Below are 26162 nucleotides of genomic sequence, written 5' to 3'. Positions count from 1 at the left end.
TATTTTTCCCATTATTTATTCACGTTGTTATTTATTTCATAATATTTATTCACCATTTGATTGTTTTAAAACACCCACACCCTCAAAGCAGTTTACAAATAGAATAACACAGTGCAATTATAAGTAAACAAAAACCCAATTCTTTTAAATCATACAAAATCAGAATAAACTAAAAACAGATCCTGGGTAGGCTTGCCTGAATAAAAACGTTTTTAGCCAGGGCCGAAAAGAACGCGCCTGCCTGAGGTCAAGAGGCGGGGAGTTCCAGAGGGTAATTGCTGCGCACTAAAAGATCCTGCTCTTACAAATGCAAAACGAGCATTGTGCGGCATCTTGTAACAGTGCTAGCGCTGCAGATCGAAGACCGTTAAAGTCTATTTTGGAGGGTGCCTCATATAAACCCACAAATAAACAAATGCAGTCTCACACACGCACAAGCCAGCAACCAGCCGGCGGTTACGCAGGGGTCCCTGCAACCTCCTGGAGATCAAGATGGGAGTCTGCATATACCTCCGGGCAGCAGCCATTGCACCCCCTGCCCAATCCGGGATGCCCAATTCTGCCCGTTCCCTCGCCCGCCTTCTGCCCGCATGCCCCCCGCAGCTCCTCTCTCTCAAGCCCGGGACTGCGTCGAGGGGCCCTACCCATCCTCTGGCCTTCCTGGAGCCAGCTGGCACGAAGCTGCGGTGGGGTGGTGGGGGGAAGGAAATACCCTTCCCACTCTTCCCTTTGCTGGCTGGGTGTGTGGGGGATGAGTGGGGGAGGGTCCCTGGCGGCGGAGAGGACCCCACCTTTGCCTGCAGCAACCGCCGCCGTGGGAGAGGTAAGAAGCGACTCTCCCTGCGCCCCTCCCTCCCTCTGGCCCCCAGGAGACTACAGGCTGGAGACTCCGCAACAGGCAGCTCCTCCCCCCGGCTCTCCCCCACCCCCAGAGGCCTCTAGGGCAGGAGGAAGGGGGCGCGCAGCAGCTTATTGCGGAGCTGGAGGTGCCATCGGGCGATTGCGCCGCAGCCTCGGGCCACGGGTTGGCCCCGTTTCCCTTCTCCCTTGCGCTGGTGCCGGGTGGTGGTGGTGCGCGATTTGTAGAGCGATCCTAGCACAGCCAGAGCCCGGGGTGCGTGGGGGTGTCTGTGTGGGGAAAAGGTTCAGGCTGCAGGCTCCATTTTCCGGTTAGAGAGAAAGAGACCGCGGAGGGTTGCATTGCACGGAGAGAAAGAGTGCTGGAAAGATCAGTTTGTGGGGAGGAGGGGGGGGGACGGTGAAGAGGAGGGCGAGAAAGCGGACCGTCGGTTCCCTTTCCTGCACGCCTCCCACCTACTCGCAAGGAGCAAGACCGGCGCGCCGACTGCGGCGCCGTGGTGCTGAACGGACAGCGACCGGCGGCCAGCCACGCCTTGCGCGAGCCGAGTTGCGGCGCCCGAGGCCGTCGCCAGGGGGCGCCGCTGCGGGATTTTGGCATTGTCTTTTTTTCTCCCCCCCCCCCTTTCACTCCGGTTTAAAACCCCTTCTAAACCGAGCCAGCAGCCCACCTCTCTCCCCCCCGCCCCCTACGCCCAGCCTCCACTCCACTCCCTCGCTGCAGGCTGGCCGAGCAACGACCATCGCAGGAGGAGGAGCGCACAGCAGACAGCGGCAGCATCCATGGTCGCTTGCAGCGCTGACCCCCAGCTAGGAGGACCTGCTGGATGTCCCCAGACAGGCAGCATGCGCCCCGCGGCAGCCAGGCAGGCAGGCCGGGCAAGGACAGGTAAGACAGGGCAGCGGGAAGTGGGGGGCGTGCGTGGGGAATAGGCAGCCGTGCGCGCCCACCCGCTTATTCCTTGGGGCTTCCATTGCTGGGGAGGCGGAGAGGATTGCTGCATGCGTGTCTGAGGCAGCGGCAGGGCGTGGGGAAAGATTATTCCTAAATGATAAGAGGTTGTAATCTGGGTGGAAGGGATTGGGGACGCGCGGGAGAGGAGGAGGCAGCAGCAGCAGCAGCTATGAAGTCATCCTTCAATGCTGGCACCAAAGACCAGGATTCGTGAGCCCAAATATTAGACAAATTCATGAAGGACAGCAATACTATTAGCCACCGTGGCTCCACGGCTGGAGGCAGCAGCGCTTCTGACCGTTGGTTGCTGGAAACCGCAGGGAGAGTTGTTCCTGTGTTCGAATCCCGTTTTGGGGTTTTCCACAGGCCACTGTGGGAACAGGATTTTGGACTAGATGGGCCACTCTGGTGTAATTCCCTACAGTAACTGTGCAGGGTGGGGAAGAGGAAGGCGGGTTGTCCTAGAGCAGTCTTCCCCAACATTTGGAGAGCACCTCAGCGGCGTAGCGTGAGTTGTCAGCACCCGGGGCAACGCAAGTAATTTGCGCCCCCTAACCCGGGGCAAGGCACGTAATTTGCGCCCCCCTACCCCCTAACCTGCGAGTTGCCGCTGGCGCTGCCGCCCAAACGACGCCGCTTGCCCGGAGGAGGAGGGGGCAGAGAGGCGAGGAAAATGCAACGGCCCAGCAGCTGCAGCAGCACCGGGGGAGGCGGGGCTGTGAGGAGGGGCTGCCTGGCGCGTCCTCCGCGGCGAGCGCTGAGAGCCGCTGCCTGCCGGGCGCCTTCAGCCGGGCGCTGCGAGACATGCGGCTCCGCTACAGCCTGCGCCCGAGGCTCTTCGGCGACTCCGGAGGCAGCGAGCGCGCCCCCCCAGAAGTTGCGCCCGGTGCGGCCGGCACCCCTGGCACCCCCCACGCTACGCCACTGGAGCAACTCGATTGAAGAAGGCGGCCCTAGAGTGATTCGTTCAGTACGTTTCCCAGCACAATTCAAAGTGTTGGTGCTGATCTTTAAATCCCTAAACGGCCTCAGTCCTGTATACCTGAAGGAGCGTCTCCACCCCCATCATCCAGCCAGGACACTGAGGTCCAGCGCTGAGGGCCTTCTGGCGGTTCCCTCGCTGCGAGAAGTGAGGTTACAGGGAACCAGGCAGAGGGCCTTCTCGGTAGTGGCACCCGCCCTGTGGAATGCCCTCCCACCAGATGTCAAAGAGAAAAACAACTACCAGACTTTTAGAAGGCATCTGAAGGCAGCCCTCTTTAGGGAAGCTTTGAATGTTTGATGTATTATGGTATTTTAATACTTTGTTGGAAGCCTCCCAGAGTGGCTGGGGAAGCCTAGCCAGATGGGCAGAGTATAAATAATAAATTATTATTATAATAAATATTATTATGCCTGAGTAAAGGGTGTGTTCTGAGCATCCATGGATCTATCCTACTATCCTCTCGCAGCTTGGGGTGGGTGTGAGAATGAAGTTGCTTTGCACTGGCAGCCCGGCACTGATTGCTATTTTACAACTCCTCTTTCACTTCTCGTTTTCGGAGTGCTCCAATGCAGGGCCCACATCCTGGTGCTGATCAGGATCATACCTGCTGCACTGCAACCTCACCAGGGGAATCCCAGACTATTCCCTGCAGGGTTGAAAAGACACAGAAAATGTGCACGTGTGAGAGGGAGAGAGTAGGGAAATAAATGGCATGGTGCATAGCAGTGGGGGGGGGGGTCATGCTGGGTAGCAGCCACGGCAAGTGTCCAAGGATGCACATGATTCAGTAAAATGAAGTTATGGCTTTGTCTCCTTCATTGACGGTCAATGGGTCTGACAGCCCAGTTCCTATGCATGCTTATTCAGAAGTCCCACTGGGTTTAGGTCTGACACCCCAAGAGTGTCCCCTGCCAGTAGAAACAGGTTGTGGTGTGTGATTGGCCATGGTGTGTGTTTGTGTGGTGACCACAACAATATCCCCAATTTGCAAATGTGTCCAAAGTCAGCAATGCCTGCCAGTGGCTATTGGTTTGCTTGCTGCTGCTGCTGCTGCTTATTACATTTATATCTCATTCATATCCATATCATTCTCGCCTCTATTTTATCCTCTCAACAACCCTGTGAGGTAGGCTAGGCTAAGAGACTGGGACAGGCCTAAGGTCACCCAATGCGCTTCCTGGCTGGGTAAGGATTTGAACCCCGGTCTCCCAGATCCTAGGGATGTGGGTGGCGCTGTGGGTTAAACCACAGAGCCTAGGACTTGCCGATCGTAATGTTGGTGGTTCAAATCCCCGCGACGGGGTGAGCTCCCGTTGCTCGGTCCCTGCTCCTGCCAACCTAGCAGTTCGAAAGCACGTGAAAGTGCAAGTAGATAAATAGGTACCGCTCCGGCAGGAAGGTAAACGGTGTTTCCGTGCGCTGCTCTGGTTCGCCAGAAGCGGCTTAGTCATGCTGGTCACATGACCCGGAAGCTGTACACCGGCTCCCTTGGCCATTAAAGCGAGATGAGCGCTGCAACCCCAGAGTTGGCCACGACTGGACCTAACGGTCAGGGGTCCCTTTACCTTTACTTCCAGATCCTAGTCCGGCACTCTTACCACAAAGGCGCTTTGTGTAGAACTTCTGTGGATTAAAAGAAATTTTAAAATCCCAAGTGTGTGTGTGTGTGTGTGTAAGATTGGTGGACTCCTGCACACCTCCTTTTCTGCTGATCTTTACATTGTCTCTTCCGCTTGCAAGAGGTGTCTACTCAGCTGCAGTTTCCCTGCAAGGAGGTGCCTCAGGCAGAGCTTTTGCCCTGCCAGCAGGCTGCAGCAAAGTCAGGATAACAGCCGCTTGATCACACAGGGTGCAGGCAAGATCAAGACCCACCTCACCAAGCTCAAAAGACACACTTAATTAACAAAAATTGCACACCACTTGATTGTAATCTGATTCCCTCCCTCTCTTCTTGTTTCCTTTTTCCTTCTGTGATGGAACTCCCATTTGGGGACTTCTCTGGCTTTTTTCTGACCCATGTAGGACCGGTCCGTAAAGTTAGCCTTGGTGAAGACTTGACACTTTCATCCCCAAAAAAGGTTTTTGATTTGAGTTTCCATTGAAATGAGGCTGTAATTTAATGTTGTATTTTAAACTTGTTTTTAAGTTGCATTTCAATCAATTTATTTTTATATCGGGTGTTAGCCACCCTGAGCCCAGTCTTGTCTTCTAAATGTCAGGTAGTTGTTTATCTCTTTGACATCTGGTGGGAGGGCGTTCCACAGGGTGGGTGCCACCACCGAGAAGGCCCTCTGCCTGCTTCCCTGTAGCTTTGCTTCTCGCAGTGAGGGAACCACCAGAAGGCCCTCAGAGCTGGACCTTAGTGTCTGGGCTGAAAGATGGGGGTGGAGACGTTCCTTCAGGTCTACTGGACCGAGGCGGTTTAGGGCTTTAAAGGTCAGCACCAACACTTTGAATTGTGCTCAGAAACGTACTGGGAGCCAATGTAGGTCTTTCAAGACCGGTGTTATGTGGTCTCGGCAGCCGCTCCCGGTCACCAGTCTAGCTGCTGCGTTCTGGATTAGTTGTAGTTTCTGGGTCACTTTCAAAGGTAGCCCCACGTAGAGCACATTGCAGTAGTCCAAGCGGGAGATAACCAGAGCATTCAGTGAATGAAGGCCAGGGTGCAAATGGTTCTCATTGATTCCTCCTCTCCGTTCTTCTGCCCCAGCAGCTGAAGTGCTGAGAGGGATGAGCAAGGCGACTGCATCCCAATGGCGTCCTCACAGCCCCTGGAACTGACAGTCTTGGGGAATGTACCTGGACCCAGCCGGGGAGTCCCAGAAGGGGGACCTTCAGCACCACGGACAGCTCCTGGCTTGGGCATTGAGAACGCCTCTTACCAGGGGGAGGAGGAAGAGGAAGAGGAAGAGGCAGAAACTTCCTTCCGGAACCGTCAAGGCACAGGAAGCAGCCTCAGGGAGCACACAGTGCCCCCTAGGGGAGACCTCTCCCCACGGTCCGAGGATGGCCCTTTGCCGGACGCAGCAGGCAACTCAGTGGACTATGGCTTCATCTTGGCTTTAGTCTTCTTGGTTAGTGGGATTTTGCTGGTGATTGTCGCCTACAGCATCCCGCGGGAGGCGCGAGTCGACCCGGATTCTGTGTCCGCCCGGGAGATGGAGAGGCTGGAGATGTATTACGCCCACCTGGGCTCCCACCTGGACAAATGCATCATCGCAGGGTTGGGGCTCTTGACTTTGGGCGGGATGCTGCTCTCCACCCTCCTGATGGTCTCGATCTACAAAGGGGAGCTCTACCGGAGGAGGTCGTTCCCAGCTTCCAGGGCCCCCCGGAAGACTTACGGGTCTATAAACCTGAGGATGAGGCAGCTGAATGGAGAAGGGGGGCAGACGTTGGTCGAGAATGAGGTCATTCAGATGACCGAAGTCACAAACACCAGCCAGAGCTGCTGACGTTTCTTCGTAGGTGATGTAAGTTGAACTAGATGAAGGGTCCTCTTCCAACGCTACAAATCTTTGATTCTATTCTACAAGTTAAAAGCACTGAGCTCAGAGGAGGATTTGCTGGGGGGTTGGGGGAGGGGAAAGGTTCAACATTCATATTTAAGTATAGCTTTGCACCTCAGTGGGGGAACAGTAGAGGAAATGTCGCCTCTTGTTTAAATGCCTCCTTCACTTACACACGAAAGGATGAGGACGGACTTTAGGAAGCTAAATGTTGCTTTATATTTTGGCAACTTAAGAAAAGATTTCCAAGGAAACTCGTGGTTCCCCCTCTGAAATTGTTCTGTGCTACGTACTGCACCACTGCTGTGGTTAAAAAGAAAACCCACAACTTTTTTTATTGAAAAAACTGTTGCACAACCAAATCGCCTATGCTGAAGACACAGAGCCAAAGCCACATTTCAGAGGCCCTCTTTGGAATTCTTTGTATACTACCAAGCACAGTTTAAGGCCTGTACTTTTGAGCTGGGTTCCTTCGTTCCACTCCTCCCTGCAGCAAACACTCTTAGCAATAGTTCCATCTGGAAGACGTGTGCAACCGTCGCCGCTCCCAGCAAAAGTTCAGAACACGCCCAACCGCTCCATGGTTTGTATGGATTTTCTGGAGCTCCCAAGACCTTGCTGCAACTTTCGCACTTGCAACATGCTCGGTCTGTCGAAGCCACACCTTCACGCGCAGCCACACAGCCTGACTCACAAACACACCGCCTTGCCACACCAGCAAACCCTATTTCCCCGGCCTCGCTGGGAAAAGAACACCATGTCCAAACTGTTTCGGAGTTGTTCGTGGAAAGCGGGAAGGGAGCAGCGCTTTCAAAGAACCTTCCGCGGTTCTGCTAACTCGTCAATGGGTTGGCTCGCCAAGTCGCTTGCCTCGGATGCAGGGAGGCACTCGCTGCAGTCGGGAGATACAATTACGTCTCGAATGCAAAGCATGAAACATTAATGAAGGCCGGCATGTGGGCAATGCAAATGAAAATGTGTCAGCAGGAAGTTTAAAAATGGATATCGCTCAGAAAGGTGACCTCTAAAAGGTACAACTGCCGGTAAATCCCCCCTCCTAATATTTTTTTAAACTGCCACTCTCAGCTAAATATAAAATGTGCACCCACAGCCCAGGAAATGTGTATCACTCAGTATTGAGATCATGAGAAACTGAGGGAAAGCGTTGTTTTGAAAGCCGCACCATCACTTCCCCTTCAAATCTGTCCATTCGTTGCCCCCAGAAATTCCTATAATTGCTTATAACTGGAAGCAGGAGGAAAAAAGGTACCGTATTTTTCACTCTATAAGACGCACCAGACCACAAGACACACCTAGTTTTTGGAGGAGGAAAACAAGAAAAAAAATATTCTGAATCTCAGAAGCCAGAACAGCAAGAGGGATCACTGCGCAGTGAAAGCAGCAATCCCTCTTGCTGTTCTGGCTTCTGGGATAGCTGCACAGCCTGCATTCGCTCCATAAGACACACACACATTTCCCCTTACTTTTTAGGAGGGAAAAGGTGAGTCTTATAGAGCAAAAAATACAGTATTTGTTTTAAAACTGGGAATATAAGAAAAGGCCTCTAAGCAGGAGTTAAACTAGCCAAGGGTTGAATCTACAAGCACAGCAGCAGAAGATGGGAGGGTGGACTGTACCACACATGGTGGGGGTTGTTCACGTTTTTGGAATAGTCACTCGTTTTAAAAAGAGTCATTGCAGAGAGAAAATAAGCGCATCGGAGAGATAGGCTCCAGCCCAGCCACCTCTGTTTTGTGCTTGTCTTCAAAAATCACACACAACTCTTACACACACTTACTCAGAAATGTGGTTCTCCAGCTTCATCCTGAACAGGTAGAGTCTGTTTTGCCTTCTCAGGACTGTACCATCTCTCCCTACTGCATCAAGCCCTAGAGATGCAAATGATTTTAAATTTTTTTTAGAAAAAGAAATCTCAGGAAAATCCTTTCCTCTTGTGCTTGCTTGCAGAAATTTGCAGCAGTCTAGTTTGATTCTCCTCGTCCAAGCGCTGTTATTTCTTCTCCTGATGGTTTCCTACTCTGAATTTCTTCATGATGCCTCTATCTAATGTCCAGCTCAATTGAATTTTAATACAGTGGTTCCTCGCAAGACAAAAAGAATCTGTTCCGTGATTCTCTTCGTCTAGCGGTTTTCTCGTCTTGCGAAGCAAGCCCATTGACGGATTAGCGGATTAGCGCTATTAGCGGCTTTTAGCGGCTTATCAGCTTATCTGATCAGCTGATAAGTGGCTTAGCGGCTTAGAAAAAAGGGGGGGAAGGAAAAAACCCCCGTAGGAACTCGCAAGACATTGTCGTCTTGCGAAGCATGCCCATAGGAGATTCGTTTTGCGAAGCACCTCTAAAACGGAAAACTCTTTCATCTAGCGAGTTTTCCGTCTTGCGAGGCATTTGTCTTGCGGGGCACCACTGTATTTGATTATTTTTTTAATTGAACCTTTTCATATATATTTTTTCCCCAAAGCGAGAATTTAAAACTAGTACAGAATGGTGTTTCTAGATCCAGCACTGGCAGAGTCCGGATGCTTTGAGGAAGTTGCTTGTGTGCGGATCACAAGGCATTTAGCTGCCCTTTCCTGCCCTCTCCATTCAGAAATCCAGGATGCAGATCAAAGCAAAGAGCAGAGGAGAAGGAGGCCGTGGTCTCTCTCTCTCTCTCTTTCTCCCTCTCTCCCTCTTTCTCTATATAATTAATTTTTAACATATCATTTTCAGCAATCATTTAACACAATTTCATACCTTATACAATTTTTTACTTCCGTCAATCACGTCTGAAAATTTTCCAATCCTTTCCACTTAATTTACATCTCTTAATTTCACCATTACTTTTAATTATCATAACTAATAACTCTCTGCATAATCTTCCTTGCAATATTTCTTATATTCCTCCTTACAAAACTAGTGTAATCTGTTGATTACAACTGCTTTTCAAATAGTTCACATATTTATTCCAGTCCTCTGAAAATCTCTGGTCCGGCAGGTTTCGAATACTTCCTGTCATCTTATCTAATTCTGAGGCCATGGTCTTTCTCACTCAGTGTCTGACTCCTGCTCTTTGGGCTGCATGATCTAAGATGATTCCCTCCAGCTGGGGCACTAATGGATTGGGAACTAATGGCACGATGAAATTACACCAGTACGTGGATTCCTTGGTGTCAGGAGTGGTCACCCACTTCCCTTCAGAAATAATATCTATTTTGTATCACAATTAGAATCATAGAATCATAGAATCATAGAGTTGGAAGAGACCACAAGGGCCATCGAGTCCAACCCCCTGCCAAGCAGGAAACACCATCAGAGCACTCCTGACATATGGTTGTCAAGCCTCTGCTTAAAGACCTCCAAAGTAGGAGACTCCACCACACTCCTTGGCAGCAAATTCCACTGTCAAACAGCTCTTACTGTCAGGAAGTTCTTCCTAATGTTTAGGTGGAATCTTCTTTCTTGTAGTTTGGATCCATTGCTCCGTGTCCGCTTCTCCGGAGCAGCAGAAAACAACCTTTCTCCCTCCTCTATGTGACATCCTTTTATAGATTTGAACATGGCTATCATATCACCCCTTAACCTCCTCTTCTCCAGGCTAAACATGCCCAGCTCCCTTAGCCGTTCCTCATAAGGCATCGTTTCCAGGCCTTTGACCATTTTGGTTGCCCTCCTCTGGACACATTCCAGTTTGTCAGTGTCCTTCTTGAATTGTGGTGCCCAGAACTGGACACAGTACTCCAGGTGAGGTCTGACCAGAGCAGAATACAGTGGCACTATTACTTCCCTTGATCTAGATGCTATACTCCTATTGATGCAGCCCAGAATTGCATTGGCTTTTTTAGCTGCTGCGTCACACTGTTGGCTCATGTCAAGTTTGTGGTCAACCAAGACTCCTAGATCCTTTTCACATGTCTTATATCCCACCTTTCCCCGAAGAGTAGCCCAAGGTGGCGTACTTCTCCTCCTGCCTTGTTTTGTTTTTTTTAATCCTCACAACAACCCTGTGAGGCAAGCTAGGCTGAGAAACAGTCACTGGCCAAAGAGATGCCGAGAACTGAACCCAGGACCTTCTGAATAGAGCATCGCTACAGCCCATCCCCAATGAAGGCTAAGACTCTAATACAGGCATAGGCAAATGTCGGCCCTCCAGATGTTTGGGACTACAATTCCCATCATCCCTGGCCTGTTAGCTAGGGATGATGGGAATTGTAGTCCCAAGCATCTGGAGGGCCGGAGTTTGCCTATGCCTGCTCTAATAATAGCCAGGGCTGGTGGCAATTGTAGTCTAAACTGTCTGGAAGGAACCTTGTTGGAGAGGGCTGCTGTACTTCAGAGTCGGCACACGCCTAGCATTGCACACTAAGAGCTTTAGGGATCATGCTTGTATGTGAATCAATTCAGTTTATGCCACTGGCCAGTTTTGACGGCTGGGCACTAAACCAGCTAAGCCCACCTTCTCCAGCCGGCTGCCATTCGGACATTGTGCCTCCAATATCACCCGTATCCTACAATGTTCACCAAAAAGGTTTGCTTTTGCACACTGACCTGGTGGATATCGGCCTGTGTTTTGGCAGAAAGGGCTGCAGCTCGGAGGTAGAGCAGCTGCTTGGCATGCAGAAGGAAGGGCTCCATCTCCGATATCTGCAGGTAGGGCTGGGAGAAACAGCCTGATTGACACCCTGGAGAGTCACTGTCGGTCAGTGTAGACAATACTGGGCTAGATAGACCAGTGCTCTGACTCAGTATAATGCAGTTTCCTATGTCTTTAAATTAATCTTGGAGAACAACATTGGATCATAGAACTGTCGAGTTGGAAGGGACCCTGAGGATCATCTAGTCCAACCCCCAGCATTGCAGGAATATGCAGCTGTCCCAAAAGGGAATCAAACTACTGTATTTTTCGCTCTATAACACGCACCCGACCATAACACGCACATAGTTTTTAGAGGAGGAAAACAAGAAAAAAAATATTCTAAACGAAACAGCGGATGTATGATTTTTGTGGTTCATGCTGTGGCCACAGACATGTGATCTGACGGTGAGTTTGGGGTAGCCCAATGCAAAAATCCTGAGGATCCCTGTGGATCCATGCTTTGTAACCACGATTTTGCACCACTGCGGCCCCAGGCAACAGTGGGTGCGTGATTTTTTTGGTGCAAGCTGTAGCCATGGACATGCTATGTGATCTGATGGTGAATTTGGGGTGACCCAGTGCAAAAATCCTGAGGATCCATGTGGATCTGTGCTTTGTAACCACGTTTAAAGTGGGGAGGGAAGGAAAAGCACTCAAGGGACAAGGAACAGGCATGGGGTGGGTGGAGAAGGATGCTGCTAATAATGAAGAAGAGGGGTATAAGAGGAGAAGGCTCCTCTCCTCTCCTGCTTTGCTCCTTTAAAGCAAGCAGGCTCTCTGTCCCCCTCTCCTCCCCACTCAGCGACTCTTCTCCCGCTTTGCTGTTTCAAAGCGAGCCTCAGAGGAGGGAAGGAAGGGGAATCATGGATCCTCTGCTCACGACTGCAGCAGATCCCCCCGCCATCCGTACACATTCCCTCCATAACACGCACAGACATTTCCCCTTACTTTCTAGGAGGAAAAAAGTGAGTGTTATGGTGCAAAAAATACGGTAAGTAATGGGGCCTTGTTTAAATGTACTGATACTGCCAGCAGAGTCGTATGAGCCGCTGTTTGATAGAAATCGCAGCACCTGCCTAGTTCCTTTTGGAATAATAATCCAAGATGGATTAAAAGGCACCCCTCCCCCCCCGCTATGTCCCTGGCATGCCTGCCAGGCTGCCATCCATCAGGTCACCGCCGAAGAGCAAACTCACTGAGTGAACATCAATTGCTTTCGCTCTCAATAAGATTAAATGCCCTTTAAGAGCGATCAGCCTGTTAAAGAGATTAAATCTGCAGAAGGCCCCGGTTTATTGGCGAAGGAGACAGGCTCGGATTTGCATTATAAAGTAAAGGCTGTTTCTCATGAGGCTTTAATGGAATTATGCGGGCACTGTCTTGCTCCTGCGCCGTTCCTTAAGGAGACCCTTGAAAATTCTCCTAAGGGGTGGACACTGGAACAAAAGAAGCTGCTTTAGGCTGAATCAGGCTGCTGATCTGTCGAGCTCAGGAAACACCAGTGGTTCCTCAACTGGGAAGGGGGTGGGGAATCACTGCTCCTTGGCTCCGTAAACTCATCTTCAGTGCCTCCTACCCTATAAAAGGCAATTATTCAGAATGGCAGTTTGCACGACCCACTAAAAATGATAGAAATGGTCAAGGCTGGAGTCAGATGCAGGTCAGCACAAAGGAACAGTCAGGTGTCCGTCAAATTACCATATTTTTTGCTCCATAAGACACACTTTTTTCTTCCTAAAAAGTAAGGGGAAATGTCTGTGCGTCTTATGGAGCGAATGCGTGGTCCCTGGAGCTGAACTGCGCAGGGGCAAAAAGCAGATAATGCTTTTTTTTTTCTTTTTTTTTGAAAGAGGGAAGAGGGTGTTGAAACAAAGCCGCTGATTGGCAAGCGATTGGGGAGGGAGATAAGGGACGCTAGAGATAAAGGAGGATGCCTGGGAGGGGGGAGGTAAAGAGCAAACTTGCAAGGAGAGGAGACAGGAAGACTAAAGCAATGAGGAGAGAAATTAGAAGAAAAGGAGGAGCAAAAAACTGCTCCAGCTAAGGAAAAGACACTAAGGCAAATAAGAGGGAAGGAAGTGTTGAAAGGAAGCAGCTGATCGGCAAGCGATCGGGGAGAGAGAAAAAGGGACGCCACAATGGCACAAAAACGTGGTTACAAAGCAGGGATCCACATGGATCCTCAGGATTTTTGCATTGGGCTACCCCAAACTCACCGTCAAATCACATGTCTGTGGCCACAGCATGAACCACAAAAATCATACATCCACCGTTTCATTCAGAATATTTTTTCTTGTTTTCCTCCTCTACAAACTAGGTGCGTCTTATGGAGCGCAATGGCAGGCAACTCTGCAACATTTTACAGCAGGTCTTGCCCCTATGGAGCAGTGGCCAGGACTTCAGGTCCCTGCTCCCAGCTCTTCTAAGGCTCCCCCCCCCCTCGTGGATGTTTCCCCAGCAGTCTCAAACTGTGTCTGCCCACCTCTGTTCTGCTGTCCTCAATACTCTGCTTGTTCTTGGAGGCCAGAGGGGAGAGGAGCTGGTTGCAGCAGGCGAGGGAGACTCCCTGGGTTCTTCAGCAGCCTCTTCACTGCCCTGCTTCAGCCTCAGTGTCTGAACTGCTCTCTGTCACCGGCTCTCCCTGCTCACTAAACCCTGTTGCTCCTTCAGTATCTGGAACACCACCCCAATCTTCCCCCTCTGACCTCTCCTCAACATTGCACTGCCAATCCCTGGGCTCTGAGCTTTCCTCCTCTGGGGGTTTCCCTTGAAGGTGGGGTTCCCTGGCAAAGCGCCCCCAACCACTCCTTGTCCCCAAGCCAGTCCCCGACATCAAATTCAAGCAGTAACGATTAATTGCATATTTATTCAAAATCCAACTAAAGCCATTTGGTTTGATTGATTCAACAAAACTTGATTCCCTGATGCCAACGTTTCAGAGCCTGGGGGTCGTTTATACCTCCATCATCCTAGCCTGCTTCCCCCATCCCTCTTAGCACCCCACCATGTCAATCCCACTGACCCCTACTGGTCTACACTGATTATCAGCAGCTCTCAAACATTTTCGGCAGGAAGTCTCTCCTAATCCTACCTGGAGATGCTGGCGATTGAATTTGGGACTGTCTTCATGAAGGCAGATGCTCTCCCACTGATCTACAGCCCTTCACCAGGGTAGGGAAGTGGGGGGGATTCTCTCCGTAGCCAAAGCAGAAAGATTCTGCTTCAATGCAAAATGAGAAATCTGCAAGCGGCATTAATAATAATAATAATAATAATAATAATAAATTTTTATTTATACCCCGCCCTTCCTGGTTCAGAAAACCGGGCTCAGGGCAGCTAACAACAAATTTAAAACACCAATTGATGCAACAAAAAACAGCATAAAATACAGTATAAAACGTGAATAACGATAAATTCAGAATTCAAAAATCAATTTAGGGGGGAAATCCATCCAATAAACATTCGATGATCACCAGGGCTAGCTGGCTAAATTAGTCCCACTTGGGCCAGTGAGGAGACCAGGGGAGAATTAGCTGTGGGATCCCAGAGCGGGGAATCTTCATAAAAAGGGGAGGGGGAGGGAAGGAAGGGGAATAAAAGATCAGGCTAAGTTCAAGTTGAAAGCCAGGCAGAATAGCTCTGTCTTACAGGCCCTGCGGAAGGAAGTTAAATCCTGCAGGGCCCTGGTCTCATGGGACAGAGCATTGCACCAGGTCAGAGCCATCACTGAGAAGGCCCTGGCCCTGGTGAAGGATAGTCTAACTTCCTTAGGGCCTCTAAACTATGATTATTCATGGACCTTAAGGTCCTCTGCAGGGCATACCAGGAGAGGTGGTCCCATAAATACGAGGGCCCTAAGCCACAAAGGGCTTTAATAAATAAATAAATAAATAAATAAATAAATAATAATAATAAATTCTATTTATATCCCGCCCTCCCCAGCCAAAGCCGGGCTCAGGGCGGCTAACAACACTAAAATAGTGCAACATTATAAAAACATTATAAAAATTAATTAAAATCAAAATTGATGGCAACCATAAACTAAAGTTTTGTAAAGATTGCCAAAGGAGGGAGTCAGGCTGCGCCCTGACCAAAGGCCTGGTGGAACAGCTCTGTCTTGCAGGCCCTGCGGAAAGATGTCAAGTCCCGCAGGGCCCTGGTCTCTTGTGACAGAGCGTTCCACCAGATTGGAGCCGCAGCCGAAAAAGCCCTGGCTCTAGTTGAGGCCAGCCTAACCTCTCTGTGGCCTGGGACCTTCAAGATGTTTTTATTTGAAGACCGTAAGTTTCTCTGTGGGGCATACCGGGAGAGGCGGTCCCGTAGGTACGAGGGTCCTAGGCCGTATAGGGCTTTAAAGTTTTAAACCAGCACCTTAAACCTGATCCTGTACTCCACCGGGAGCCAGTGCAGCTGGTATAGCACCGGGTGAATGTGATCTCGCAGCGAAGACCCCGTAAGGAGTCTCGCTGCGGCATTCTGCACCCGCTGGGGTTTCTGGGACAGATCTCAAGGCAGCCTGCACTGGAGAACGTTCCAGAGGGTATCTGTGCACATGGCTGCATGACAGGAGTTTTAAACTCTGTTCATCACACAAGCATGTCCATCACTGGATTGCCCTAGATTGGCTGCACCTGAGGTAGTCAATGTAGTGTCCTGTAGATGCAGCCAGATTATGTAACTCCCCAATCCCAGACTCTGGCTGACGCTGATGGGAATTCCCTTAGGTCAAGAGAGCAGACTGCAGGAGAGAGTGGCAAGTTAGGAAGGGGTGAAAAACCAGTACACATTTCAAGGGGGACTTGCCCAAATCTCCCTTTCCAAAGCAAGATGCGAACCCAAACTCAGACATCCGGCAAAACTCACACTGCTCCGAACTTTGCACTTCTCCAGCCAAGTACCGTATTTTTTTTGCTCTATAAGACTCACTTTTTCCCTCCTAAAAAGAAAGGGGAAATGTGTGTGCATCTTATGGAGTGAATGCAGGCTGCGCAGCTATCCCAGAAGCCAGAACAGCAAGAGGGATTGCTGCTTTCACTGCGCAGCGATCCCTCTTGCTGTTCTGGCTTCTGAGATTCAGAATATTTTTTTTCTTGTTTTCCTCCTCCAAAAACTAGGTGCATCTTGTGGTCTGGTGCATCTTATAGAGTGAAAAATATGGTAACGATGAAAAATGCACATACAGTGGAGCCTCGCAAGACGAAAAGAATCCGTTCTGTGATTCTCTTCGTCTAGCGGTTTTTTCGTCTTGCAAAACAAGCCCATTGACGGATTAGCGGATTAGCGCTATTAGCGGCTTTTAGCGTCTTATCGGCTTATCGGATCAGCTGATAAGCGGCTTAGCGGCTTAGAAAAAGGGGGGGGAGGAAAAAACCCGCAGGAACTCGCAAGACATTTTCGTCTTGCAAAGCAAGCCCATAGGAGATTCGTTTTGTGAAGCACCTCCAAAACAGAAAACTCTTTCGTCTAGCGAGTTTTCCGTCTTGCGAGGCATTCGTCTTGCGGGGCACCACTGTATTAGGGGCAATCGGTTTGCAAATAGAGAGAAAGAGAGAGGAGAAATTGCTTGTTGAAAATGTGTGTAGTAGAAGAGACAGGGCAGGTTTTGCCACACTAAGACCTGGGTCCCTAGCAATGGTTTTGCCCCCCTGCAAAATATTGCACTTGGGATTAGGGTTGCTGCAGGGGGTTGAACTAGATCAGCCTTTCTCAACCTGCGGGTCCCCAGATGTTGCTGGACTACAACTCCCATCACCTCTAGCTAGCAAGGCCAGAGCTCAGGGATGATGGGAGTTGTAGTCCAACAACATCTGGGGACCCACAAGTTGAGCACCGCTGAGTCCTGGATGATTGTGAGGTTCGCGAAGCCAGGCTAATTTTCCAATTGGCGATGGAGGCAGGGGTGGTGGCGATTGTGCTGTGCCCCTGGAAATAAAGTGGGCTTAATGCTAGAGACAGCAAGCTTAAATGATTGTAGAGTTAGAGATAGACAGACGATAGATAGATATCAGAGCATGAGAGAATCCGGGGTGGGATGGGGAGGATATTGAGTACCAGACAGCACGGGAATGTGACTGTATAAAGCATCGTATATGGGGACATGGGGACGCGGGTGGAGCTGTGAGTTAAACCACAGAGCCTAGGACTTGCCAATCAGAAGGTCGGCGGTTCGAATCCCCACGACGGGGTGAGCTCCCGTTGCTGGTCCCTGCTCCTGCCAACCTAGCAGTTCGAAAACACGTCAAAGTGCAATTAGATAAATAGGTACCGCTCCGGCGGGAAGGTGAATGGTATTTCCGTGCGCTGCTCTGGTTTGCCAGAAGCGGCTTAGTCATGCTGGCCATATGACCTGGAAGCTGTACGCCGGCTCCCTTGGCCAGTAAAGCGAGATGAGCGCCGCAACCCCAGAGTCGGCCACGACTGGACCTAATGGTCAGGGTCCCTTTACCTTTTTATGGGGACATGACAAGAATTCATACTGTGGGAGAAGTGGGCGTCAAGACCACCGGGGAAGGTGGTGGACCCTCTTTCATTGTAGGTTTTTAAAGCAGAGATTGGGTGTTCACCTGCCAGGGATTCTTTAGCTTTAATTCCTGTGGTGCAGGGGGTTGGACTAGATGACCCATGGGGGTCCCTTGCAGCTCTACGAGTCTGTGATTCTGTGACAGTGGAGAGATGTCAAAGACAAGAGCCTTTGACCTGTGTCTTCAGTAGCTGGGAAGAATGGGGAGTTTCAAATGCAATTATTAAAGATAAAGGCGCTTGCAGGTAGTTGGGTGGGAGGCAGCAAAATAGGCATTTCTGCAACTTCCATAAATGAATGTGCAGGGAAGAGATGATAGAGGCTTTCTAAATTATGAGACACCGTCTCACATACTACTAGAAAGCCTTAGGGAGGTCATCTGGTGAATTGACCTGGATGAGATTTGACCTGGATGGATAGAAGGATCTGCTCCTTTCACTGATTCCAAGTAATGATTTTATGGCATCTGCAGGAGTTGACTTAGATGGCTTTTTAGAAACGAGTTGTCGGAGCACAGCTCGGCTCTTTGCCATAATTGCTCAATGGAGCCTCCTTGTACAGCGCTAGTCTACCCCTGAAAATTAGATTCTGCGGACCAATAGCAGGGCGTGGTTTTTACACCCTGGTGTTCTATGTTTGAGCTGGCCACTGTTGGAAACAAAATGCTGAACGTCTCTCTGCCCTGGCAAGGCTGCTCTTTAATAATAATAATAATAATAATAATAATAATAATAATAATAGTAGTAGTAGTAAATTTTGTTTATACCCCGCCCTCCCCATCCAGAGCTGGGCTCAGGGCGGCTAACACCAGTAAAATGACAATAAAAACATAATGGGGGGGGGGGGAACCAATTTAAAATACAGGTTAAAATGCAATTTAAAATGCAGCCTCGTTTTAAAAGTAGCCCATAAATCAAAACCGTAAGGGGAGGGAAAACATAAGGGTCAGTCTGAGTCCAAATCAAAGGCCAGGCGGAAGAGCTCTGTCTTGCAGACCCTGCAGAAAAATGTCAAGTCCCGCTAGGGTTGATGGTCCAAAACATCTAGAGCAGTGGTGGCCAAACTTGGCCCGACGGCTGTTTTTGGACTACAACTCTCACCACCCCTAGCTAACAGGACCAGTGGACAGGGGTGATGGGAATTGTAGTCAAACAGCTGGAGGGCCAAGTTTGGCCACCACTGATCTAGAAAATCCCTGGCTGTGGTCTGGTGAAACAGGGCTAACAGGCAAAGTAGGGACACGGGTAGTGGCGCTGTGGTCTAAACCACGGAGCCTCTTGGGCTTGCCAATTGGAAGGTTGGTGGTTCAGATCCCTGTGACAGAGTTTGTTTCCCTTGCTCTGTCCCAGCTCCTGCCAACCTAGCAGTTCTAAAGCACACCAGCGCAAGTAGATAAATAGGTACCACTGTGGCGGGAAGGTAAACGGTGTTTCCATGCGCTCTGGCTTCCATCATGGTGTTCTGGTGCGCCAGAAGCGGTTTAGTCATGCTGGCCACATGACCCGGAAAGCTGTCTGTGGACAAACGCTGGCTCCCTCGGCCTGGAAGCAAGATGAGCGCCGCAACCCCATAGTCACCTTTGACCGGACTCAACCGTCCAGGGATCCTTTACCTTTTACCTTTAACAGGCAAAATTTGCTAGTCAAACAGAATGTAGCCTTCACCCTTGACCCTGGCTCCTTGCCCTGAGATTTTAAGAACTTCAGAACGTAATAAAAGCCTGCTGGATCTGGCCAATAACCTATCTAAGTCCAGCATCCTGTTCTCACAATGGCCATCCAGATGCCTGTGGAAAACCAACAACCTGAGAACAACAGTGTTATCCCCTCCCATAACCCTCTCATCCCTGAATTCCTCTAATCCTCTTCAAAAGCCATCCAAATTTTGTTGGCTATCACCGCCTCCCAAGGGAGCGAGTTCTATAGTTTAACTAAGTGCTGCGTGAAGAAGGGCTTTCAAAAATCTGACCTGAACCTTCCAAACATTCTGAATCTTGCTCCTTCCACATGAAGTTCTGAAAAGGAAGCTAAGCCCCTAAAACTTCAGGAGACCTGTCAACCAGCCCTATACCTGCACAGAAGAGTGTCTTCACTCAGAGACAAGTTCACCTCTAGGGACAAGTGGGAAAGATGCTATGAGGAACATCCACCATGAGATGGTCAGAGATAGATAAATTTATTACGGTCAGAGACCAGCTTATAAAACACACTTGGGGGCACAATCCCAGAAGGAAAGCAAACATTTAAAACAATGTACAACAATAAGTTTAAAATTTATAAATGCGATAGGCGTATAGACACTTAAGACTTTAAGATAAGCTACCGCAGAGAGATGACCCAGGGTCACCCATGGAAACGAGTTTGGGGATTTTCTTAACGAACTAGTTTGGGTCGGGGGATGGTCTGCGCCTACACAGAATCTGGCGACCATCCGGGTCGTCTTATGATCTTTGCCTAACAGGAAAAGGTCAATTTTTTGCTTTTCCAGGAGGTCAGCGAGCCTCACCAGCAGGGGATCAATGGTCTCACTACGTGCCTCTTCATAAAAGGGACATCTAATGAACAAGTGCTCTGAGCTTCCTATAACCCCCAATGAACAGGCGCAAAGTCTCTGAGCATATGGGACTTTTTTAAAGGATCCTTCCAGGACCGGCGAGGGCAGAGCTGAGCTTCTGGTGATGGTCAGAGATGACCAAGAGCTGTTCTCTACTGGATAGCAGAGCCACATCCCTCTCCTCCTCTTTCTTCTCCCTTGGCCTCGCTGACTCCACGGCTGGCAGCAGCTCCTCACCAGCGTTGACCTAAAAATGTCTCTGGCCTTGGCATGAGCTTGATCAGTTGGTCGTATGACTCTTTGCAGGATGCAACCTTGGCAAACTGTCCAGCTAACCCGAGCTGGAAGCTGGAACCTGTGCGTTGTGGTTGGAGCAGGGCCAACATTACTATGAGGTTTCCTGAGGCAGCCGCCTCAAACAGCACTCTGGGAGAGATGGCAGAATTGGATCTGAGTGGCGCATCTGCTTCCCTTCCTGCTCCCTCCTCCTCCCTGGTGTAGTCTATTCATACGTGCACATCCCTTTTTATCCTCCATTCAGGTAAGGGTGGCGGCGGCTGTGAGATGAGCACCCTTCAGCCACTGGTTGGTTGGTTGGCATCCGTCTGTCTTGGGAGACACTGGAAGAGTGAAGTCAAACCATTGGGCAGTTGCAGCGCCTGCTGTGGCTGCAGAGACCGATGAGGGAGAGACATCTCTCTGCGCTCCTCCCAGCGGTCATTCCTTCTCTGGTCACTGCTGTGGACGCACAGCAAGACTGTCTGTCTCCAGGCACTGAGGTCGCCTGCAAGCGATTCCCAGCCGGCAGGTTTGCAGACATCTTTTGGGCGCAGAATTGGCCTGGCGCTCTCCAACCACCACAGTACCTTCTCTCCACCCAAAGGCATATTTCAGTCCATCAGAGAGACTCAAGTCATCTGCAAAGTAGGAGGTGCATTTAGCTCTGACAGAGAGGCGTAGAGGGTGGCGTCCCTATCCCTATATCTCAGTGTTTCCCAACCGGTGTTCCGCGGCACACGAGTGTGCCGTGAGACGTTGCCTCGTGTGCCGCGAGATGCCTGGAGGGAGGCGGGCGAGTTGGGCAGCGAGAGGCGGGGCGGCGGCGGCGAGGAGAGGCCGCGCCTCCTGCTGCTGCCTGGCGCTCCTCCTCGCAGCCGGCAGCGCTGCCTGGGCGCCTCCGCGCGACTCTGCCTCGCTGGGTTTGGTCTCCCAGCAGAGACGGGTCACACGCGCCCCTCCCTCCCTCCCTCAGCCTGCGCGGAGGGAGAGCCAGAGAGAGGCATCGCTCCTGCGCGGCGGGAGAGGGAGCAGCCGGAGCGATGCCCCAAACGAAGGCATGGGACCGGAGGGGAAATCCTCTCCGAGGAGGACTGAGCGCAGCTGAGAGAAGCCTTTCGAGGAGCTGCCGTGTCCCCTGGAAACCCCCTTCCCAGCTCTGCCTGCCTGCCTGCCCAAAGCTTGGAGGTTCCCCGGCAAGGGGGAGGGAAAAAACTTTCACTTTTGTGCGTCCCTCCCGGCGTGACGCTGCGCGCTGACGTCACGGGGCGGGGCTTTAATGGTGGTGTGCCACGAGATTTTTTTTCAGTACACAGGTGTGCCGTTGCCCAAAAACGTTTGGGAAACACTGCTATATCTAACTACACTTCCAAGGGGGGGGGGACATCATTTTCTGGTTTGCCTTGGGCAGCAAAATGTATTGGGCCGGCCCTTGGTTGTTGCACACAAAGGGATCACAAGGAAGGGCGCAGGGTTTCCTGGGGGCCACCACGGTGAAGGCCTTAGTGTAAAGAGGAGGCCCTGACATTGAGATGCTTCTTAGTGATGAGGCCAGTCTGTGTATCTGGAGCAGGGAGGTTGTGACGCTTAGGACGCTGCCATCTCCTGAGCCGGACTCTTGGTCTGCCCAGCTCAGCATCGCCTACACCAGCAGCCCAACCTTTTTAGACCCATCCCCACAGCTTCCTCTGGTCCCTGCTCAGATTGCAGTTGTCATCTGAGTAGCACTGACCACAACGAGCCTTTAACCGAACCTAAAATTACGAGCTGTGCCTTGCACCTTCAACTAACACTCAAAGAGGAAGGAGAGAGCTGAGCTGGGAAGATGACGAAGCAGGTCTCTGTAACAGGTCTTCTTTTTGTGAAATTAAGGCTCAGCACTCATAAAATGCAACTACTGGACTTCATCAGTAAAAATGGCGCCTTTGCTATATAACTCAGCCAGCCTTCCCCAAGTCAGTTTGTAATTCTCCCCATCAGATTATGCTTATCAGGGCTTCAATTCAGTGGGCAAGACTGGATTTTCCCAAGGCACGGTGGTGGAACGACAAGAGAAGCTCTCAGACCCAGGGGAACTGATTGGAACACAATATGACCAAAATATGGGTCAAGCGAAAGCCCTAAGAGAGGGAATAGGGATCCTGTGGCTCTCTAGATCTTTCTGCGCTCAAGTTCCCATCATCCCTGAGCATCGGCCGTGCTGGCTGATGGGAGTTGAAGTTTGGAGAGCCACCCCAGGAAAGCTCTTGGTAGCAACCAAATCGCTTCCACTTTCCGTACCACGCCTGACACTTGGGTGGAGCTGTTGCAAAAAGGGACAGTACTAATACGACCAGCAGTCGTTCTTTGTTCATTCAGCCAAGCGAAGAGCAGAAGAGGCCCTCTCTAGTAGGGATATCCACCAAGTGGCCTTATTTTCGACCAGACCAGTGGTCTACCTAGCCAAGCGTCGTCTATCGCCAAATTTCACATCTCCTCTGGGTCTTTGAGGACCACCTCTCCTAGGGTTCTTCTCCCAGATGGAGAAGCCAGGGTCTGAGTCTTGGACCTCAAAGGAGATGCTCTGCCACTGAGTTATAGGGACTCTCCCTTACTAGCCAGGTAGCTGTGGGGCATTAGCCAAAGGGCCACCAGCCCCTCCTGCCTTACAGACCCCAAACCCTGACCTCCCCAAGGAGGGAGGCTGAAACAGCTTCTGTGGCTCTAGGTCAGCCTTCCAGAGGTTTCGGGCTTCAACTCCCACCATCGCTAGGGAACACAGCTGTACAATGATGGGGCTAACAGTAGCGAGGCCCTGCTGGATGGATCCGATGGAAGTTGTAGCCCAAAACCTGGGAAGGAAACAGGGTTGGCGGAGGCTGTGCTAGAGATTTCAAGGGACAGAGGGTCTTTTTTTGCCAACTCCGGGGAACAAAACTGCAGTTCTGTGTTTCCACCGTTCGTAGTCACAGTCAGCAACACCCAATAGGTGACTGAGGGTGTTTTAAGAAATGTTCCCCCCAATGATGTATTTGTCTATATTTCTTCCCCCATCCCCCACTGTGTTCCTCCATCAAATTAAAAGTTGATCCTGTAATACTTGACATCTCTCTGCCGTTCTTTCAGAGGGCCCCTGGGGGTCACACGCTACTCATGGCGTTTTTGGAACTGGTGGACGGAAAACACACAAGTACCCAAAGGTGGAGGTTGGGGGAGGGGAACATACCTGCCTGAAGTGAGCCAGGTAGCTACACCAAAAACCGATGTTCTCTGGGCCATCCATTCCCAGTTCTTTGGTCAAAATATCGCTACAAAGCTTGCTGCCAAAAGCAGTCGTAGTAGCGCTTTGGTAAATTAATCCTGGTAAAGGGTTATCTTCACGATCATTTAATAAGAAGGGCTTATATTTAAAGGGACACTTGCTGTTCTTTGCAGCTACTTTGTTTCCGGTGTGTTGCTGCTACAGAAGAAGAAATCAGCAACGACCGACTTGAGCCTGAAACTAAGTGTTGCAGCGCAGTGTGCTTCTGTCCAGAGCTTCAGCCACTTCATTCCTCTCTCACTTGTACAGTAGTCCATGGTCCGTGAGCGAAATCCTGTGTGCTTAATCCCAGTTGCATTAAATTCTTTAGTTCCCCCACTGACCAGAAACACTCTCTTCCTGATTCACAAGCTATTTCTCTGCATTTTCCTGGGACAAAAGTGACCCACCCAGACAGAAAGAAAGATGGTTTTTTCCTACCCTTTATACATAGATCTGTGTTCCTGTTCCAGCTTGCACCTCTCAACATCCTATTGAGTTACTTTGAGACTACTTGCGGGACTCCCTGCTGCAGTTTCTTTCTTTTTTTACACTTGCTCACATCTTGGGAGTTAACTAGTCTGCCAGCTGCACTTCTCTTATGTGCTAGTGGGGTAGTTCTCACAGGGAGAACTTGAATGAGTATTGGTGTTGAGATGACCCCTCCCTTCCATGGTTGATACAGTCATACCTCAGGTTACAGCCACTTCAGGTGGAGTTTTTTCGGGTTGCGGACTGCCAAAACCCGGAAGTACCGGAACACGTTTGTCAGGGGCTCAGGAGCAGAGGTACAGGGGAGAGAGGAGATGGAGAGCGAAGGGGAAGGATCTGAGGGCAGCGTAGGGGAGTAGGGAAGTGACCCGAGAGATTCCATGAGCTTCTCCAGTGAATCAGAAGATTCCCAGAAGGAGGCGCCGATGGTCAGGGCAAGGGGGGTCCCAGGGGAGACACACCAGAAACAAGGGACCAGCGGGGACTCCCAAAGCAGCAGCTGGAGATCAGGACCAGCTTCCCCACCAGAGCACAGTGGGGGGGAAGAGTCTCAGGTGTCAGGGGCAGCGTCCCCTCCAGCAGGGAGAGAAGATAAGTCAGGGCTGACCACGCCTCTGTCGGAGAGTGGGGGAACAGAGGGGAGGTCAGGTCCAGCTAGCCCCCCCGAAGGGGGAAGCAGTGACAGGAGCAGTATAACGGTCAGGAGGAAGGTTGCCGGCTGGGCGCGCGCGCCAAGTTCGAATGTACAGGCGCGCAGGACAGCAGAAAACCCGGATGGGGAACCAGGTCCTAAAGCCCGCCGGAGGCAGGGGGAAGACTCAGGGGATTCAGCGTCAGAAGAGTCTAGGAAGGGCGAGACCCCAGCTGACAGGCGGAGCCAGAGGAGGAAAGAGCAAAGGAAGAGGTGGAGCAAGGCTAGAGTCTTAAACTGGTGTCTGGGGGGAGGAGACTCAGACGGAGCTTCAGCGGTCTAGAGTTTCAGATGTAGAGCTGCGCACTGCTGATGTGAAAGACAAACTGAACTTCAATAAAGACTTTTGTATATAACAACGGACTGGCGTTGGTCCTTTGTGAGCTGGGACCTCGGGCAGCTCTGACGACGTTATTTCCGGGTTTAGGCAGCCGCGCATGCGCATAAGCGCTGAATCGCAACCCACATGTGGGCAGATCATGCACGGATCACATTCGCGACCCGAGCGTCCCCTGTACTTGCTTTCCTTTACTAAATTGTCTTTCCATTCATTTCGTATCTCGAAAGGCACATCTACAGCGGTACCTCTGGTTGCGAACGGGATCTGTTCCGGAGGCCCGTTCGCAACCTGAAAAGAACGCAACCCGCTTCTGTGCATGACGTCATTTTGTGCGTCTGCGCATGCGGCGAAACCCGGAAGTAACACGTTCCGTTACTTCCGGGTCGCCGCGGGACGCAACCTGAAAACGCGCAACCTGAAGCAAACGTAACATGAGGTATGACTGTACTGAAATTTCGGCAACAGGCTCGTTTATTTCAATTGATTAGCCAGCCAATCCTATCTGAAGGCAAACAATTAAGCGAGTGGCAATTATTTTAATCAAATAACAGTCCGCTAGGATAACAAGAGATAAGTATTTCTCAAATGGGGTGGAATTGATTCAATTCACACACCGAGCACATCAGCTGGCAAAATGGACCAGAGGCCGACAACTACAGTTCTGGAGTTTATTTTGTGAGTCTGCTTTTATACTAGGAACGGGGAATGTGTGCCCCCAACAAAGGCTGACTACATATCCCATCATCCTTGGGTATTGGTCATGCTGGCTGGGAGTTGTAGTCCAGTATGGTGGGGGCGAAGGGACGTGAGTGGCGCTGTGGGTTAAACCAGAGCCTAGGACTTGCCAATCGGAAGGTCAGCAGTTTGAATCCCCGCGACGGGGTGAGCTCCCGTTGCTCGGTCCCTGCTCCTGCCCACCTAGCAGTTCAAAAGCAGGAACCTTCCAGCAGGAAGGTAAACGGCGTTTCCGTGCGCTGCTCTGGTTCGCCATAAGCGGCTTAGTCATGCTGGCCACATGACCCGGAAGCTGTACGCCGGCTCCCTCGGCCAATAAAGCGAGATGAGCGC

At 50.8% G+C, this 26162-nt stretch overlaps 1 protein-coding gene across 4 annotated transcripts; it reads left to right on the top strand.

The window, feature by feature from the left end:
* The first annotated feature begins 742 nt into the window (after window positions 1–742).
* Window positions 743–20995, top strand: TMEM74B (transmembrane protein 74B). 4 transcript variants are annotated; one of them, XM_082226511.1, is made up of 3 exons: window positions 743–823; window positions 5509–7338; window positions 19950–20995. In XM_082226511.1, the coding sequence occupies exon 2, from the start codon at window positions 5552–5554 to the stop codon at window positions 6251–6253; it is 702 nt and encodes a 233-aa protein (XP_082082637.1). In that variant the 5' UTR covers window positions 743–823; window positions 5509–5551; the 3' UTR covers window positions 6254–7338; window positions 19950–20995. The 4 variants fall into 4 exon arrangements, with proteins under 4 accessions (XP_082082637.1, XP_082082639.1, XP_082082640.1 ...); XM_082226513.1 differs by having other exon boundaries at window positions 5509–7350; XM_082226514.1 differs by having other exon boundaries at window positions 766–823; window positions 5512–7338.
* The last annotated feature ends 5167 nt before the right edge of the window (window positions 20996–26162 follow it).

The sequence above is a fragment of the Podarcis vaucheri genome (genome assembly GCF_965113315.1).
Source record: "Podarcis vaucheri genome assembly, chromosome: 6".
Taxonomy (NCBI): Eukaryota; Metazoa; Chordata; class Lepidosauria; order Squamata; family Lacertidae; genus Podarcis; species Podarcis vaucheri.
This window is presented reverse-complemented; position numbering and strand designations above follow the sequence as displayed.

Coding starts and splice junctions, on each gene's coding strand:
- TMEM74B (XM_082226511.1), top strand. CDS start 5,552: ATGGCGTCCTCACAGCCCCTGGAACTGACAGTCTTGGGGAATGTACCT.